Here is a 13,946-nt window from a genome sequence, read left to right as displayed (position 1 = left end):
TAGTGGCTGGAGGCTACACCTGATTCTCTGACCAAATTGTGCAGGTAATGTAGTCACTAGATTGTGACATGGAAGTAAAATATGTGGTATAAAAGGATAATCTCTTGTTCTGTTCTAACTATTTTATTAATATCTCCAACAGTGTTAAATGAATGTAATGCTAAATCCGTGGAGTACTCTTTTGATTATGGTGTGGATTTTCCTCAGGCAGCGAAAGACATAAATACTGCATGGTGTGGACTGGGAAGTAGTGTTGACACAATACTGGAATTTTCTCGATACAGTACCTTGAAAAATAATCTTTCAGAAGTAGGGTTTCCCTGTTTTTTTCCATCTCTCTTGTTTACTATGTCTGTAAATCTGAATTAATTTTACTTTGGTGCTCAGTGGTTTTAGTAAAACAAACTCGATGATTGAATTCCGGAGAATTTAACCAAGCTAACGATGTGTAGCTTGTCCATAGTGACAAAAGTTTCAACATTTATATTTGTGTGATCCAAGCAGCAAACTAATGTTTGCTCAAGGGGGTTGCCAATGACTTGGTGGGCTTTAAGAGGTTTTATACAACCAAAGGACCAGAAACAACCAGACCTGGTGCCCAGGGTTGGATATTGGCAACAGAATAAACATGCAAGTGGCTGCTAGATCTGGTTCACTCACTGGCCAGAAAAAAACAATGGTAATCTAATGAGTGGTTGGTAGACTTTGGAATTCCCAAGCCACAGTGGAAGGATGACAAAAAACGTTAATTAACAACCCTGTCATTATCAAGTTGAGCCCTTGTTTATTTGTCAAAACACGTAGCTTCACCCGGCTAGTAAAAGGTAATCAGTGCTAAACTGAGGATTTTGAGAACAGCAGAATAACCATAGTTAACATTAACAATAAGAGGGTGAGAAAGCACAGCTGGTTTAACAATACTGCCAAAAACTTCTATTGAAAATGTTATAATTAAATATTAATATTCCAAAATGATATGTATTGATTAATCAATATTGTCATGTGTATGTACGCTGATTTGGCTGTTAATACAAGACATTTTCATTAAGATGATGCCATATAATCCCCACTATTGCTGTGGTGTGATATCCGTCTTCATTTCTGAGTCTCTGCTCCTCTCTGTTGCCTAAAGTATAGGCTCTGTCTCCAGGTGCCCACTAAATATTCCATGTCTTCCAAATTCTTTAAAATTCTATTTAAAAATTCTATTTCTTAATGGAGTTGAATCCAATAACCTCTGTTACCTCTAGCCGAGGCCAGACCTTTAGGATGCAGCTGTTTGTGCATGGAATACTTTCCATGCACCACGTGCATGTACTGTGGAATTATATTTGTGTTCTGTGTGTGTGTGTGTGTGTGTGTGTGTGTGTGTGTGTGTGTGTGTGTGTTTGTGCCTGTTGGTGATTTCTGCTTATTTGTAAGTGAGTTTACACTTATGCATATGGATTAGCATTATGTGTTTAATTCCAGATGGTAGTTTAATGTGGTGTGAGCCAGCCAGCTAAGAGGGGAAGGCAGTCTGTGCTAGCAGATAAAACTAATGTCTTTTACTTCAGCTGGAGGCAGGAAGTGACTGTCACACTGGAGACTTAAACTTGCTGATCTGTCTTCCCCAAATCTGTTATTTCTTACCCAAACTTCAACTGGGTCACAAATACCTGTTGTTGAACTTCCATGGGATGCACATTTAATCTCGCTATATTGCTATGAGTAGTTATTTGTCTAATTCGACTTGTTGACAAGCATCTGAAGAAGTGAAATCCATCCTGTCTGATTATCACTCAAATGCGCAGTCATTCAGGGCTAATATTTAAAGCCTTGAAGGGAAATATTTGTGATTTTCAACATTATCTCTATCTAGCAGTTGTTGGGCTTAGATTCAGAGCAGTCCTCCGAAAGAGGCTGAAGATGTGCTAAACAGTTTGCTCCAGTTATGTCACAAACACATTCTGGGACCACATTTCAAGGTGTCACATCCAAACTTCACTTACTTTCCAACCAAATTAGCGCAGTTTACACCTAAATGTCTTACCTGCAAATTTCCAAAGCCATTCTTAATGAGTAAGAATGAGTTTGAATTTAACTTTACTGCAATAGCTCTTGATTTAATGTGGCCAATTCCTCTCACATCGCCTCACAGATCTCACTTTTTTTGCTGTTCTACTCTGTATTTTTTGGTGTATTCATCATAATTGCACCTGCCCCCATGTTGAGATAAAAGCTTGCCATAAAAATCAAAACCTTGGGCTTCAGCAAGCTGCAATTTAAGATATTTTTGTTCATTCATTAGGATGTCCCTGTGGCTGGGCGTCATTAAATCTGACTGCTGTGATCATTTTTGAGTATAAAAGGTGGCTGAAGCTTTGAAGGGTTTGATGTCCAATGTACATTTCAGAGCCTTGTGGTGCAGCACAAAAGGTTGGGCACATTTGGCATTGCACGCATGCACGCATGCACGCATGCACACATTCTCTCTGAATCTGCCACTTTAGTACACTGCTGCGCAAGGAATTGAACATAGCCCACCATGCTGAGACAAATCACTTGGATCTTAACTCACACACGCACGTTCACACACACACTCTCATGCATGCTCACATGCAGTAGGTAAAGTTTGCCATGCTCCAGGGTACAGCCTTTTGTTGGAACCGATTAACCTTTTTATCCACATCAAAGGAAAGGTTGTGTCTTTTTGCCATATGGGGGTGTTGTCAGAGATGCTGGAGGTTGTTTTTGTGCACATATTTATTTGTGTGTTGATGGTGCTTATGCCTGTGTGTGTGTTTTGTGTGAATGTTTGCTCCCTTGTGTGCAGGCTCTAAATGGCCTTATGCTGCCTGGGCCTCCCACTGTGTGTTGAGAGACATTTCTCCTAAGGAGCAAAGGACTGGAGGAGATGAATATAGAGTGAAAGGTGTAGAAAGATAGGACTCTGGGAAGATGATAATGTAGGCGGGGTTTATGTTTGAGGTGTTTCCAGCACCAAAAATGATCATATCTTATATGTAATGGCTGGATGACAACCTCTAGGGCTAAAAATGGAGCCAACGTGCAATTGCCAAAATCTGCAGTTTATTGAACGGCTACTTGAAGCTGGCTCCAAAACTAAGTTAATACCTGTAGACAACCATGTTACAATGCCCATCTTTACAGCCGAAATATACATTTTTACAGCCTGTTACAAAAAAAAAAACGGTTTTGGTCTCTGTAGCTAATTTTATACTTCATGTAAACTTTGTTGAATTTTTATATAAATTACCTTTTCATATTTTACTAGTTAAAAGTTAAAAGTTACAAATATTTAAGGGCAGTGGCTCTTGAGTGGCACACTGTCTGGGAGGTGTCACTACACACTGTAATCCTTTTTTACACAGAGGCTGCTCTATAGGGACTCCACTAAGTAATTCTTTATGCCTCCTTTGCATTCTTACACAGAACCAAACGATGGCTGCTTCATTCTGCTCCAATGTGTGATTTTAGACAGCATGCTGGCATCAATGATGCAAGAGGGATGCAAAAAGGATGCACAGGCATCTCATTTAACACAACAGTGCGACATTTGTGACAACAGCCCTTTTTTAACAATAACAGTGGCTTCACGTGGCAATAACAATCATTTACCGTCCCTGTTATATGGCAGCTGATCGCGTCCTCTACTCAGAGGGGTAAGATGCCCCTCCTTCCCCAATAAGCTATTGAACCTTTTATAAAGGATGACACAGTGGCATAATGGCACACAACTCTGTCTTGTCCAAATATGGTCACCTCTAGCTCCAAAATCTAAAATAGCAAGGGCCAAAATGCCAAACTTAAGCCTTCAAAAAAGCAGTCCATAAACCAATGGGTGATGTGACGCTAGCTATGTCTATTTTTTTTTTTTTTTTTACAGTCTATAGTTATGCCTGAGTTGCTGATAGAAATATATAAGTGCATTACTCATCTCAATAGGTTGAAATTGTATTTGCAGATGGTTGAATAGAGCAGAAGTCAACGGGAATAGTTCAAAATGTCAACAACAGGATCTAAACAGCTATAAATAGATTGAATTAGACAATGGGCCGTGTCCATTGGTGTGTGTGTGTGTGTCTGTGTGTGAGAGAGAGAGAGAGGGGGGGGTTGCCTCCAGGCTGTTGTAAATAATGAGACATGCACATGAGACCTGTTAGGTTGCTGACAAGATTAAACTCATCATTAATTGCCAGAGAGATAATGTACCCTATGTGGCATGATCACACCTATGAACAGACACACACGCACACACCTGCAAACATGCTACACTGAACGGTTGTCAACTGAAAGGAGGTGGAGGGAAAACAGGTCATTTTGGCTCTTTCAGTCAGTATGTGACATTTCACTCCAAGATAATGTGGCAGCTTGTTGCAAAAATCAGCTCGGGGCTGAGTTAAAAAGCCCATTAAACTACCGGTGTGATATCTGTTTGAACACAAATGATGGTGAATCAAGCTCAGTGAAATATTGTAATAAATGTTTTTCTCTGTTATGAGCAAATGAATGAAAATGAAATAAATATCTTTACATTTTTAGCATTTTACTGATGTTATCCCGTTTTTGTCTTTTTTTTTTTCAAAAATACATAATGACCTCTAATTCCATCTCCCTTTGTTTTTTTATTGTTTTTGTCTTCTTGTTGCCATGATCTTAATGTTTCCTTCCAAAACTTAATTTTCCCAGCATTTCCGGGAGCACCTCGACAAGCTGTTTGCTCAAGGCATTGGTATGTTGGACATAGCTCTGACTGAGGCCTTCAATCTTCTAGGTGATGTAAGTGATACACTCATGCATGACACAGAAAAGAGACAGAAAAGACACGGTGTCATGCACAACATTAATTAGCGTGCTGTAATATAAAGCTAAATCAATAGATTCATGCACAAACCGAGTTAAAAAGGCACTGTTGACTCAGGTTACTGATTTGACATCTCTTCATTATGAAGAAATCATTAATTAAATATATATGCACACATACACACATGCATTTACCTTCACTTTCTAAATGCTCATATTTCAAAAACATGTATCTGATTGTAGACTACATGAAAAGTGTCTCCATTCTCCTTCGTACTTTTTCGAGGTACTGAACTCTCAAGGTAGATGTAGTTTGTGTGCATGGAAATGTTTTGTGAAAAAGTATAAGTCGAAAATACTTAAACGGCACTGCAGAGTTAGAAAAGGTAATTGTTTTTCACAATTTCTGCTTCCAGGATTTATTTGGCGAGCCTGAAATTGTGCTTTCTCTCTATCTCTATCCCCAGTTCAACGAGACTGGAAGGGGTAGTGAGTGTAGCCAGGCTATTATGTTGGTGACAGATGGGGCAGTGGACACATATGATGCCATCTTTGCCAAGTACAACTGGCCAGAGAGGAAGGTAGTGTATTAAACACGCACACCATCACTACATTATTGTTCAATTCCAGTTCCACAATGTTTGTAAAGTGAGGTCAGCTGAGCTGAGTTTCCCATTATGCCATGCTCACAACTTCATGAACCTACAACCTGGTTTTCCATTGGATGAGGGACAGTGGAAAGCAGTGGACTCATGCCCTCCCGAGGCTGTGAATGACTTTTTAAACTAGCTGAGAATCAGAAAATGTGGAATTAAGAAATAGATCTGTTTGACACACTTTTAAAGAGATACCAAGGGCAACAATATCTCTGTACATTAAAAAACAGAGTGAGAAGGATGATGTTTTATATGGTTAGTGCATTGATTATATATAAAAAACTACATCAGAAACACAGTTTCTAGAAACTTCTCGTGAAATCCCACTAAGATGACTGAAAGAGCAGGATCATTGTTTCCCAGTACAGATGTTGTTTCATGTCAGAGCATGTTTTTGCCAAGTATTAGTATTTGTCTGAGTTGTTAGAGAAATTTTTTGACAAGCAGAAGGTACTGAGCAAAGCCAGTATGGGGTCCTTTCAGAGGCCTTTAAGACAGAGTTAAGTATGGCCCTGTCTCTGAGGACTGAGCTGTCTCTCTGCTGTCCTGCAAGGTAATTGTGGTGCTCTTCTGACAGGCCATGAAATGAAATGGGAGGAGAGAGAGAGAGAGAGAGGAGATGGAGGGGAAGAAAAAGGGTTATTCTTAGGTCATTTTCTTTTGTAAAAGAAAGCCCAGGGGGTCTTCACCCTTAAAAGGGTTGAGGATAGAAGAACTGTACTATAGCCAATGGTAGATGCACAGACCCTGAACTGTATATACATGCATATGGATGTGGAAAACTATACATGCGGTATAAAACTTAGATTGTTTCAAGTCACACATTATTGGCCAAGTTAAATTTTCAGTCTGTTAGAGCACATGTTAATATGGGTTCCCATTTGTTACCATAAATGCTGCTGTTGTATGTTCATGTGTTTGTGTGCGTCTGGTGGTTGAAAATGCTCTCAACACCCCCACCTCCTCCTCCACCCTCACTCCTGCCTCAAGGCTGAACAGCAGTGAGCGGAGAGGGGACAAGGCTGCTAGATAGTTCCATTTAGAAGAAGCCCTGCTGATAATAGAAGTCCTCGGTCTCTGTCACTCTCTCCAGTGTCTCTCTCTCTCTCTCTCTCTCTCTTTCTCCCCGCTGCTGATTTTTAATGGCTTCCTTCCAACCAGCCTCATAGCGTCACCACTGTATAGCATCACACTGAGATTATAAGCATGCTTTGGAACAAACTGAGTATTTGCATGCAGATGGCATTTATTCCAAAAAGCTATAGAGAAAAGATCATAAGATCACAAAGAAAGCTTTTCTGTGAAAAACAGTATCAACTGAAAAAAGCACACCACCAAACAACTTCAAATACATTCCATAATGAGATTTTCTTTCATGTTACACCAGTGATTATTTTCAGAAAGATACTGTAGCAGTTTTCAGATAACTGCCTTTTGTAGATAAAGAATGTTTTAGAGACTTATTTATTTTGTACTGCCAAAGACCATTGAGAGCATAGGTTTCTTAGAGTGTATTACTGATTCCAATAACCAAGTCAAAGCAAGAGATGAAAGTATCAGACACACACAACTTTATTTTCCAGGTCTCACTTGGTCTCACATTATATTTCAGGTTTTTGTTTTGCTGCGCAGAATGATATGGAGCAATTAAACAGAGTGCTACACAAAAAAACAAAGATCAAAACTGGAAAAAGACCACTGACAGAACATTATATATTCTAATATTAAGGTATATATAAAATAATGTATATGTAATAATATTAGAATTTGTATGTTGCATCTACAAAGGAGGTTTTCCACATCTTCAAACAGGAGCCAGATACAATCAAACCTAGCAAGAGTTCCATGCAAATAAATGTATATTTTCTAAGCTCAAATGCAATGCAAATGCAATACATCCTTGAGCGGGGATCCAATTTTCTACAGTTCAGTCACATAAAACAGCATGCAGTGAAGATCAGGAACACAAGGGAATTTAGGTTGAATACTGACCCAGTAGCTCCCTCATATGATGCTGTTTCTTCAAAAAGGGCAAATATTGATGGCGATGGCGGTGAATTGGAAAAATCACACCACCTGTTAAAGTGCCCCACAAGATCATTTCATGTCTCTTGTGGCGTCCAATTCCTTCAACCACTGGAGAGGGAAGCTTCCTAGGCTGTGACGTCCCCAGACACCTCTTACAGATTGTCCATGTCTGGCACAATAACCCCCTTGAGGACAAAAACCTTGGCAGTGCCATCAGTGTATTATGAGAATTGGATATGGTGTTCGAAGATGGCGCAAATTCATACCAATTAAAGTTGATCACTGGGCACATATGCTGAAAAAGCTCTTCAGCCATTTTTGGCACCATGGCATGTTAGAACCTCTCTCTGGCTGAGTTGGCTGACTGGCCCCACATAAATGCCATAAAATTAATTTGTTGATATATTTCTAGGCCAACTTTTTTATTGTTTCATAGCCATTTTCTTTGAAATATGACAAAAAAGTGTTTGGGGCTTTAGTGAGTCATGTGTTTGCAATTCAGGCTACTATTCCAAAATCACTCCGCAGGCCAGCATTGATTGCTGGGGCTTCTTGTGTAACCACAGTCATAACTGTGGTCCATGTTGCAAAGGCAAAGAGAAGCTAAAAGCTAGACAACCCTGCCAGCTGATGAAAGATGCTGCATACTGTGTGTCCTTACCAGCGTGGGCTGACCTTGAAGGTGAAGGTATAGAAAAAAGTAGAAGTGGGTTACATCCTACTTCCCTCAGCCGCAGGAGATTGATATACTGAGCTACACACAACCTTCCATGCCTATGCCTTGTTCTTTGTGCACTGCCCATACCTTATCTGTTGCCACCATTTGGCATTGTGTCATGAGGGCCCAGTGCCCCTCTTTTGCCAACATTGTTTCTGTTGTCCCAATAGCGAAGGGCTAACCATAACTGCCTGGAGATTACTCTGCAGCCTGTACAGGGGACTCTGTAGACTGAGTCCTACAAAGAGACACATTTGCAAAGGATGCATGTGTAGTAGCACAAGGAAACAGCCTAGACTGGTGATACCACAAGCCCTAGGAGACAGAGACACAGTCTCCATGTCGCCTTGGATGCCAAGCTGAATTGTGAGAGAAACTCCCTGAGTTTCCCTGCCTTGTCCGTGTAACAGTTAAAAGTACAACCCGGGAATCTATTGCCAGGCCCAAAAACCACGTCCTCTGAGAAGACTCCGGCCTTGCTCAAGGAACAGGCAACTCCAACACTCTCTCTTGGAGAGCAGCAAAGTCTGTATATCTCTTACACACAACCTGCTGTCCTAAAATCAGTCTAAAAATTACCACATTGATTTTGTGATAAAATCGTATTTGAGTAAAATCTTAGAAAGTGATAAGAAATGAGCAATGCCTGAATCTTTGCCAAGACTGATTAGAGTTGGGCCTGTAATCACTTAGAAGTGTTGGGTAACCTGCTTTTAGTAATAGTAGAACAAAAGCAGACTTCGAGATAAGTGATTTAATATAAGGCAAAAGATAGATGAAAAAGATGTGATAGTGATCGAGAAATAAATTCATCTGCTATCTTTAGAAAGTGAAGAAAAGGATTATCAGGTTCTTCTGATTTACTAATGTGAAGCTTGAATGCCTTGTGTACCACTGTGGTGGTAACAATTAATATAAAAAGGCTTGCTGACAAATATTGATAGAAAATTGTCAGCTTTTACATGAAGCTACATTCTCTGTCCAAATTAGGAATGAGCCCTGTTTTCATCACATCAAGATCTCCAATTTAACACGACACTCCACAAAATATTTCCTAATAATGCTTCCTTATGAGTATTCATATGAGGTTCATGATAAATATGGCCAAAGTTTCAAATTATGAATTAAACATATGTATAAGTAACACGCTGATCAAAAGCCTCAGGCTGCAGACCATTTTGAATACTTTTTTTTCTATTCAAAAGGTAAATTGTCATATGCACAGAACAAAACACAACAGTTTACATTATACAATGAAATTCTAAATCTCCAGTCTCCCCTCACACAAAACAATAATAAAATTTAAATAAATGTTAGAATTAAAAATATACATAAACAGAAACAAAAAGAACCAAGATAAAAATCTGTGTTTAACAGTAAGGTGCACTGTGCCTCATGCAAATATTGCAAACAAATCAATGCACTATGCATAATTGTTAATACTGCAAAATAAATGCTTTTGTACAGAACAAGTTGTAGCAGTCAGTAAAAGTGACTACTTTACTTTAACGACATACTGATGTCATCTCATGACACATTTCTTTATATGGTCATCTGCTCCAGGCACGCTACTGCAAGTGTTAACATTACATGGCCAACACTGCTACTCAAAACTACATGCTAACATTAAGGAAACCAGTATTCTTGGTTGCACATGTTGTTAATTTCTCCCCAACTTCAGATTATATTCCTACTGGAACATGTCAGGTTCTGTTTAGAAGCTTTTATTGGTGATTTTTCCAAGCAGAAGGTGCTTCTTTACCACAGTCATTCCCAGGATGCAATGTCAGTGCAGAGATGTGTAAAACCCTAAAAAGCTGACTAATCATAGCAGACTGGCTTTTCCAAGAGAGGGGGCATAAAGAGACAAGTGCTAAAATGGAGCGTCTCGGACAGTGGGTGAATACAGGTGTTCCACCACAGACAGTATGAGAAAAATAATGTGTTTTGACCAATAAAGCACGTAAACATGTTCCAGAAGAAACCCAAAATACAATTATAAACCTAAAAATGGGCATAATAGGTCCTCTGTAACCCAAGGATTTGTTGTATAAACTGCAGCAATAGTTGCATTGTTGCAGTATATATATATGTTCAGACAGATATATACCAGACAGTGCCCATAATGCAAACCAAATCAATAAGCAATCATTACTTTAAGGAATCATTACTTTGTACCTTCATTGATGTGGTTTTGGTTTCAGTTTAAAACCTCAAGCTTGACAAGATATTAAATCAGCTGTGGTACTGTAGTCGTGTCTGGTCCTAGATTATGCTATATATCGTACAAGACCATTAACATCAATACAATTAGCCAACTGTTACATTGTAATGATTTTAACTATACATTAAAATACAACTTACATAAGCATGAAGTATGAAGATTTACACTGTAGAATAAATTTAAAAAATAATTGGGTAAAGTGCTGAATACATGATGTATAAGCATGAACGATTTTTTTTGCATATGTCTGCATCTTTGCATGCAAGGACACATACACTGTGTATGTCTGTGCATTTTATTCTTCCATGCATGTGTATTTTTATTCCTGCCTATGTAAAATTTGTGCAGTCAAGTAAGTAGAAGATTGCATGCTGTGGCTCGAGCCCCTACTAGTTTTTATCTCCACTGTACTTAAGTCAGCTGCAGACCTCTTCCATATTTAATAACCAACCTGCTGTAGTTTGACCCCCGTCTTGGCTACCAGTGAAGGGGAAACACATAACCACAAACAGAAAGTCCCACTGTGACACCTCTTACCCTGCGCCCAGCACTGAGTGGTTATGATCATATCGGCTGTGTTGTGTTTTCCTGTCACTCTGGCAGTGCCATTCAAATGGCTGAGGTTTGTATGAATAGAAGATGATTATGGTCTAGATAATGAGGGCTGCTTTAAAATGACAGTCTGACAACTGTACTTATTCACTGTGAAACTCATTACAGTTGACAATACACCAACAGTATCCATGCTAGTAAATGAGCAGGCTGTGGTTTATATCTTTGTCATCTTAAGTCATTATAATCACTATTGAATTTACAAGGAGTCCACCTATTACCCACTGCAGGGACAATTAAATAAATAAGTGTTCCTGGAAAAGAAAATGCCATTTAGACATGAATTATGTTTTTGCAATTTTGAGACCCTTCTGTTGGGAGCAGTCACCCATAATCTGATGAAGAAATGCATGTACCCACACCTAGACATTTGTGTACTTGCACACACACACACACGCACACACACACACACACACACACACACACACACACACACACACACACACACACACACACACACACACACAAACAGACAAACAGACACATGCTGTCAGGGTGAAGGGAGGTAGTGAAAAATGCAGGCATGGGAGCTATGGCAGCTGTGCCCCCAGAGGCTTGCATCTGGTCCAATCTGGCAACATGCTCACACACTCGCACACACACACACATAGACATACACATACGCACACCTGCCAACTACACTTGCTGCTTGAGCCAACTGAGCACTGTTGGGCAAAATGGGTTTGGCAGCTGGGAGTTTAGAAGACTCTCTGGATTGAGCACATAAAGCTTGGATTTGGCTTTTTCAACTCAAAATATTGACTTCATGGTTAATTGCATGTTTGCATTCATTCTAATTGCACATTCTCAGTACACTTATCTTATTTTGAAACCCCAATCTGTTAACTCTGAATTGTTTAGTTTCTCTGGTTGATGGAAAAAAAATGATTAGCATTATTCAAACTTTAAATAAAATCTAAAGGAAAAAAATCTCCAGGAGTCCATAATCGACTCTATTAAACAAGGATAAAGGGCTTGCTAATCGCTGAAAGATAAAGAATGAGCCTTCTGCCTGGCTTTGACAGTGTTATCTTCTATATGGTGGTGTGGTGGGCCCTATCAAAATGCGATTAAAATGACTGACGGAAGTTATCTGCATTCTCTCCGCAGGTCCGTATATTCCCTTACCTGATTGGTCGAGAGTCAGCCTTCGCAGATAATCTGAAATGGATGGCATGTGCTAACAAAGGTGAGATCTGACAACACATACATACACCTCTGTGCCTTTTTTCACTTGTAATATGTTTTTGCAGAAGAAAGTTGGCGCATTATGCCGTAAACTGGCTGAAAATGAATTCATCGGGATTTGTTGAGGGTGTTTGACATATGTGTCTGTGTGCGTGCATGTAGTTGCGTAGACATGTGTTTGTCAGTGCTCATCACGTGCATGTGACAGCAGGCAGCTGGTTCCACTTGCACAGACCAGATATGTCACATTACATCTTCCTCTAAGCCTAAAGTCCAAACTATCTTGGTGATACACCACTTTCCAGTTGCTTTGTGTGTGGTCATGGTTGTCTCAGAGCATACAGCACTTTCCTTCAGGTTCTATATTTAGCTTCGAGGTGGGTGACAGAGACAGTCTGGCTCCATTTCCTCAGGCTGCTGTAGATAAGACAGGCAAGCCATAGGTCACACAAGGGGTGTGCATGTGTTTTTAGCTCTGTGTGTGTGTGTGTATATGTGTATGTGGAGATAAGAGGACAAGGCCGGCCGCAGTTTTGCTTGGAAGTGATATCAGAAAACCCATCTAGTCAGTTTGAGGGTGTTAATGGTGATGGTGAGAAATGCGTGTGTGTGTGTGTGTGTGTGTGTCGTGCTACGTAAGTGTATGTGTGTGTTTGCATGCTGCATGATGATTCAGACTTGTGACAGTGACATCCTTTCCAGCCTGCAGGAGCTGTGTAGAGGAGCCGTCGCTCTGCTCCCTGGCCACAACATCTCTATTCTAAACTACAACAGAAAAAATGTTTTTACTTCTTTGTTGTTTTTCCTCTGAGTAGTTTTGCAGGTAAGGTATGTGTTACGCTGTCTGCCCTGTCACTGAAGGCTGTGATGTCAAAATCTCTCTTTGTGGCCTTTGATTGGAGCAAGGAATATTGTTAAAGTGAAAGTGTACCCAAATATGAAAATTCAGTCATTTTCTACTCACCCTCATACCGTTGGAAAGTCAGGTGAAGTTTTATAGTCCACAAAACACTTTCACAGGCGTTGCACTTATCTAACAAACAGTTGAAGCAAATGGTGACCAGGATTTAAATGTTAAAAAAAAAAAAACAGAATAAAACTACAAAATGTCTCCATACTGCTAGTCCATAGTAATCCAAGTGTCCTGAAAGCCCGACATGCCAAGTTGTCTTTAAAAATGTCACTGGCGTCATGTTGTAGCCTTGTAGTAGCCTGTAGCTCCTAGTGTGGGAGCTGCGTTCACATTTGCGTGCTTGTGCAAGACCAATGAGAGCGTATCTGCATGCCAGTGTTTACATGCTACCCTGAAGCCTCCTCCACACACAGTAGTTTTAAATCCGACAAAGGGACTTGTTGCTTGTTGCTTATTCCAGAAGTCTGTGTGTTGGGGGGAGGCTTCTGGGTAGCATGTAAACACTGGCGTGTAGATACCACAAGCCTAACACTCGTTGGAACTTCAGTAAGCCAGGGTCCCACTTTTTATATCTGGGTCTATGTACAAAATATACCTCAGCATTTGGCCATTTACATCACAGTTGAGGACAGGCCATGACTTTTGTCTTAACTGAACTTTTCAATCCAAGCAGACACATAAATGCTAGTTCAGACAGAAAAGAATGTTTTTTTTACTAGGTTTAAGACAAGTACTTGAATACTGTAAAATGTAGTAAAATGTGTATGTATCTGCTTCTCTGATGAAGAAAAATTCTCATTT

At 39.8% G+C, this 13,946-nt stretch overlaps 1 protein-coding gene across 3 annotated transcripts in view; it reads left to right on the top strand.

Annotated features, from left to right (window-relative positions):
- The window catches only part of cacna2d3a (calcium voltage-gated channel auxiliary subunit alpha2delta 3a), a 149,373-nt gene that overhangs the window by 72,296 nt on the left and 63,131 nt on the right, over window positions 1–13,946 (top strand). For all 3 annotated transcript variants that reach the window (XM_088082117.1, XM_088082115.1, XM_088082116.1), the window contains exons 9-11: window positions 4,693–4,782; window positions 5,274–5,387; window positions 12,155–12,233. In XM_088082117.1, the coding sequence (XP_087938243.1) occupies window positions 4,693–4,782; window positions 5,274–5,387; window positions 12,155–12,233 (283 nt within the window). The remainder of the gene's footprint in view (window positions 1–4,692; window positions 4,783–5,273; window positions 5,388–12,154; window positions 12,234–13,946) is intronic.

The sequence above is a fragment of the Plectropomus leopardus genome, chromosome 9 (genome assembly GCF_026936395.1).
Source record: "Plectropomus leopardus strain MGB_pleo_1.0 chromosome 9, ASM2693639v1, whole genome shotgun sequence".
Lineage (NCBI taxonomy): Eukaryota > Metazoa > Chordata > Actinopteri > Perciformes > Serranidae > Plectropomus > Plectropomus leopardus.
This window is presented reverse-complemented; position numbering and strand designations above follow the sequence as displayed.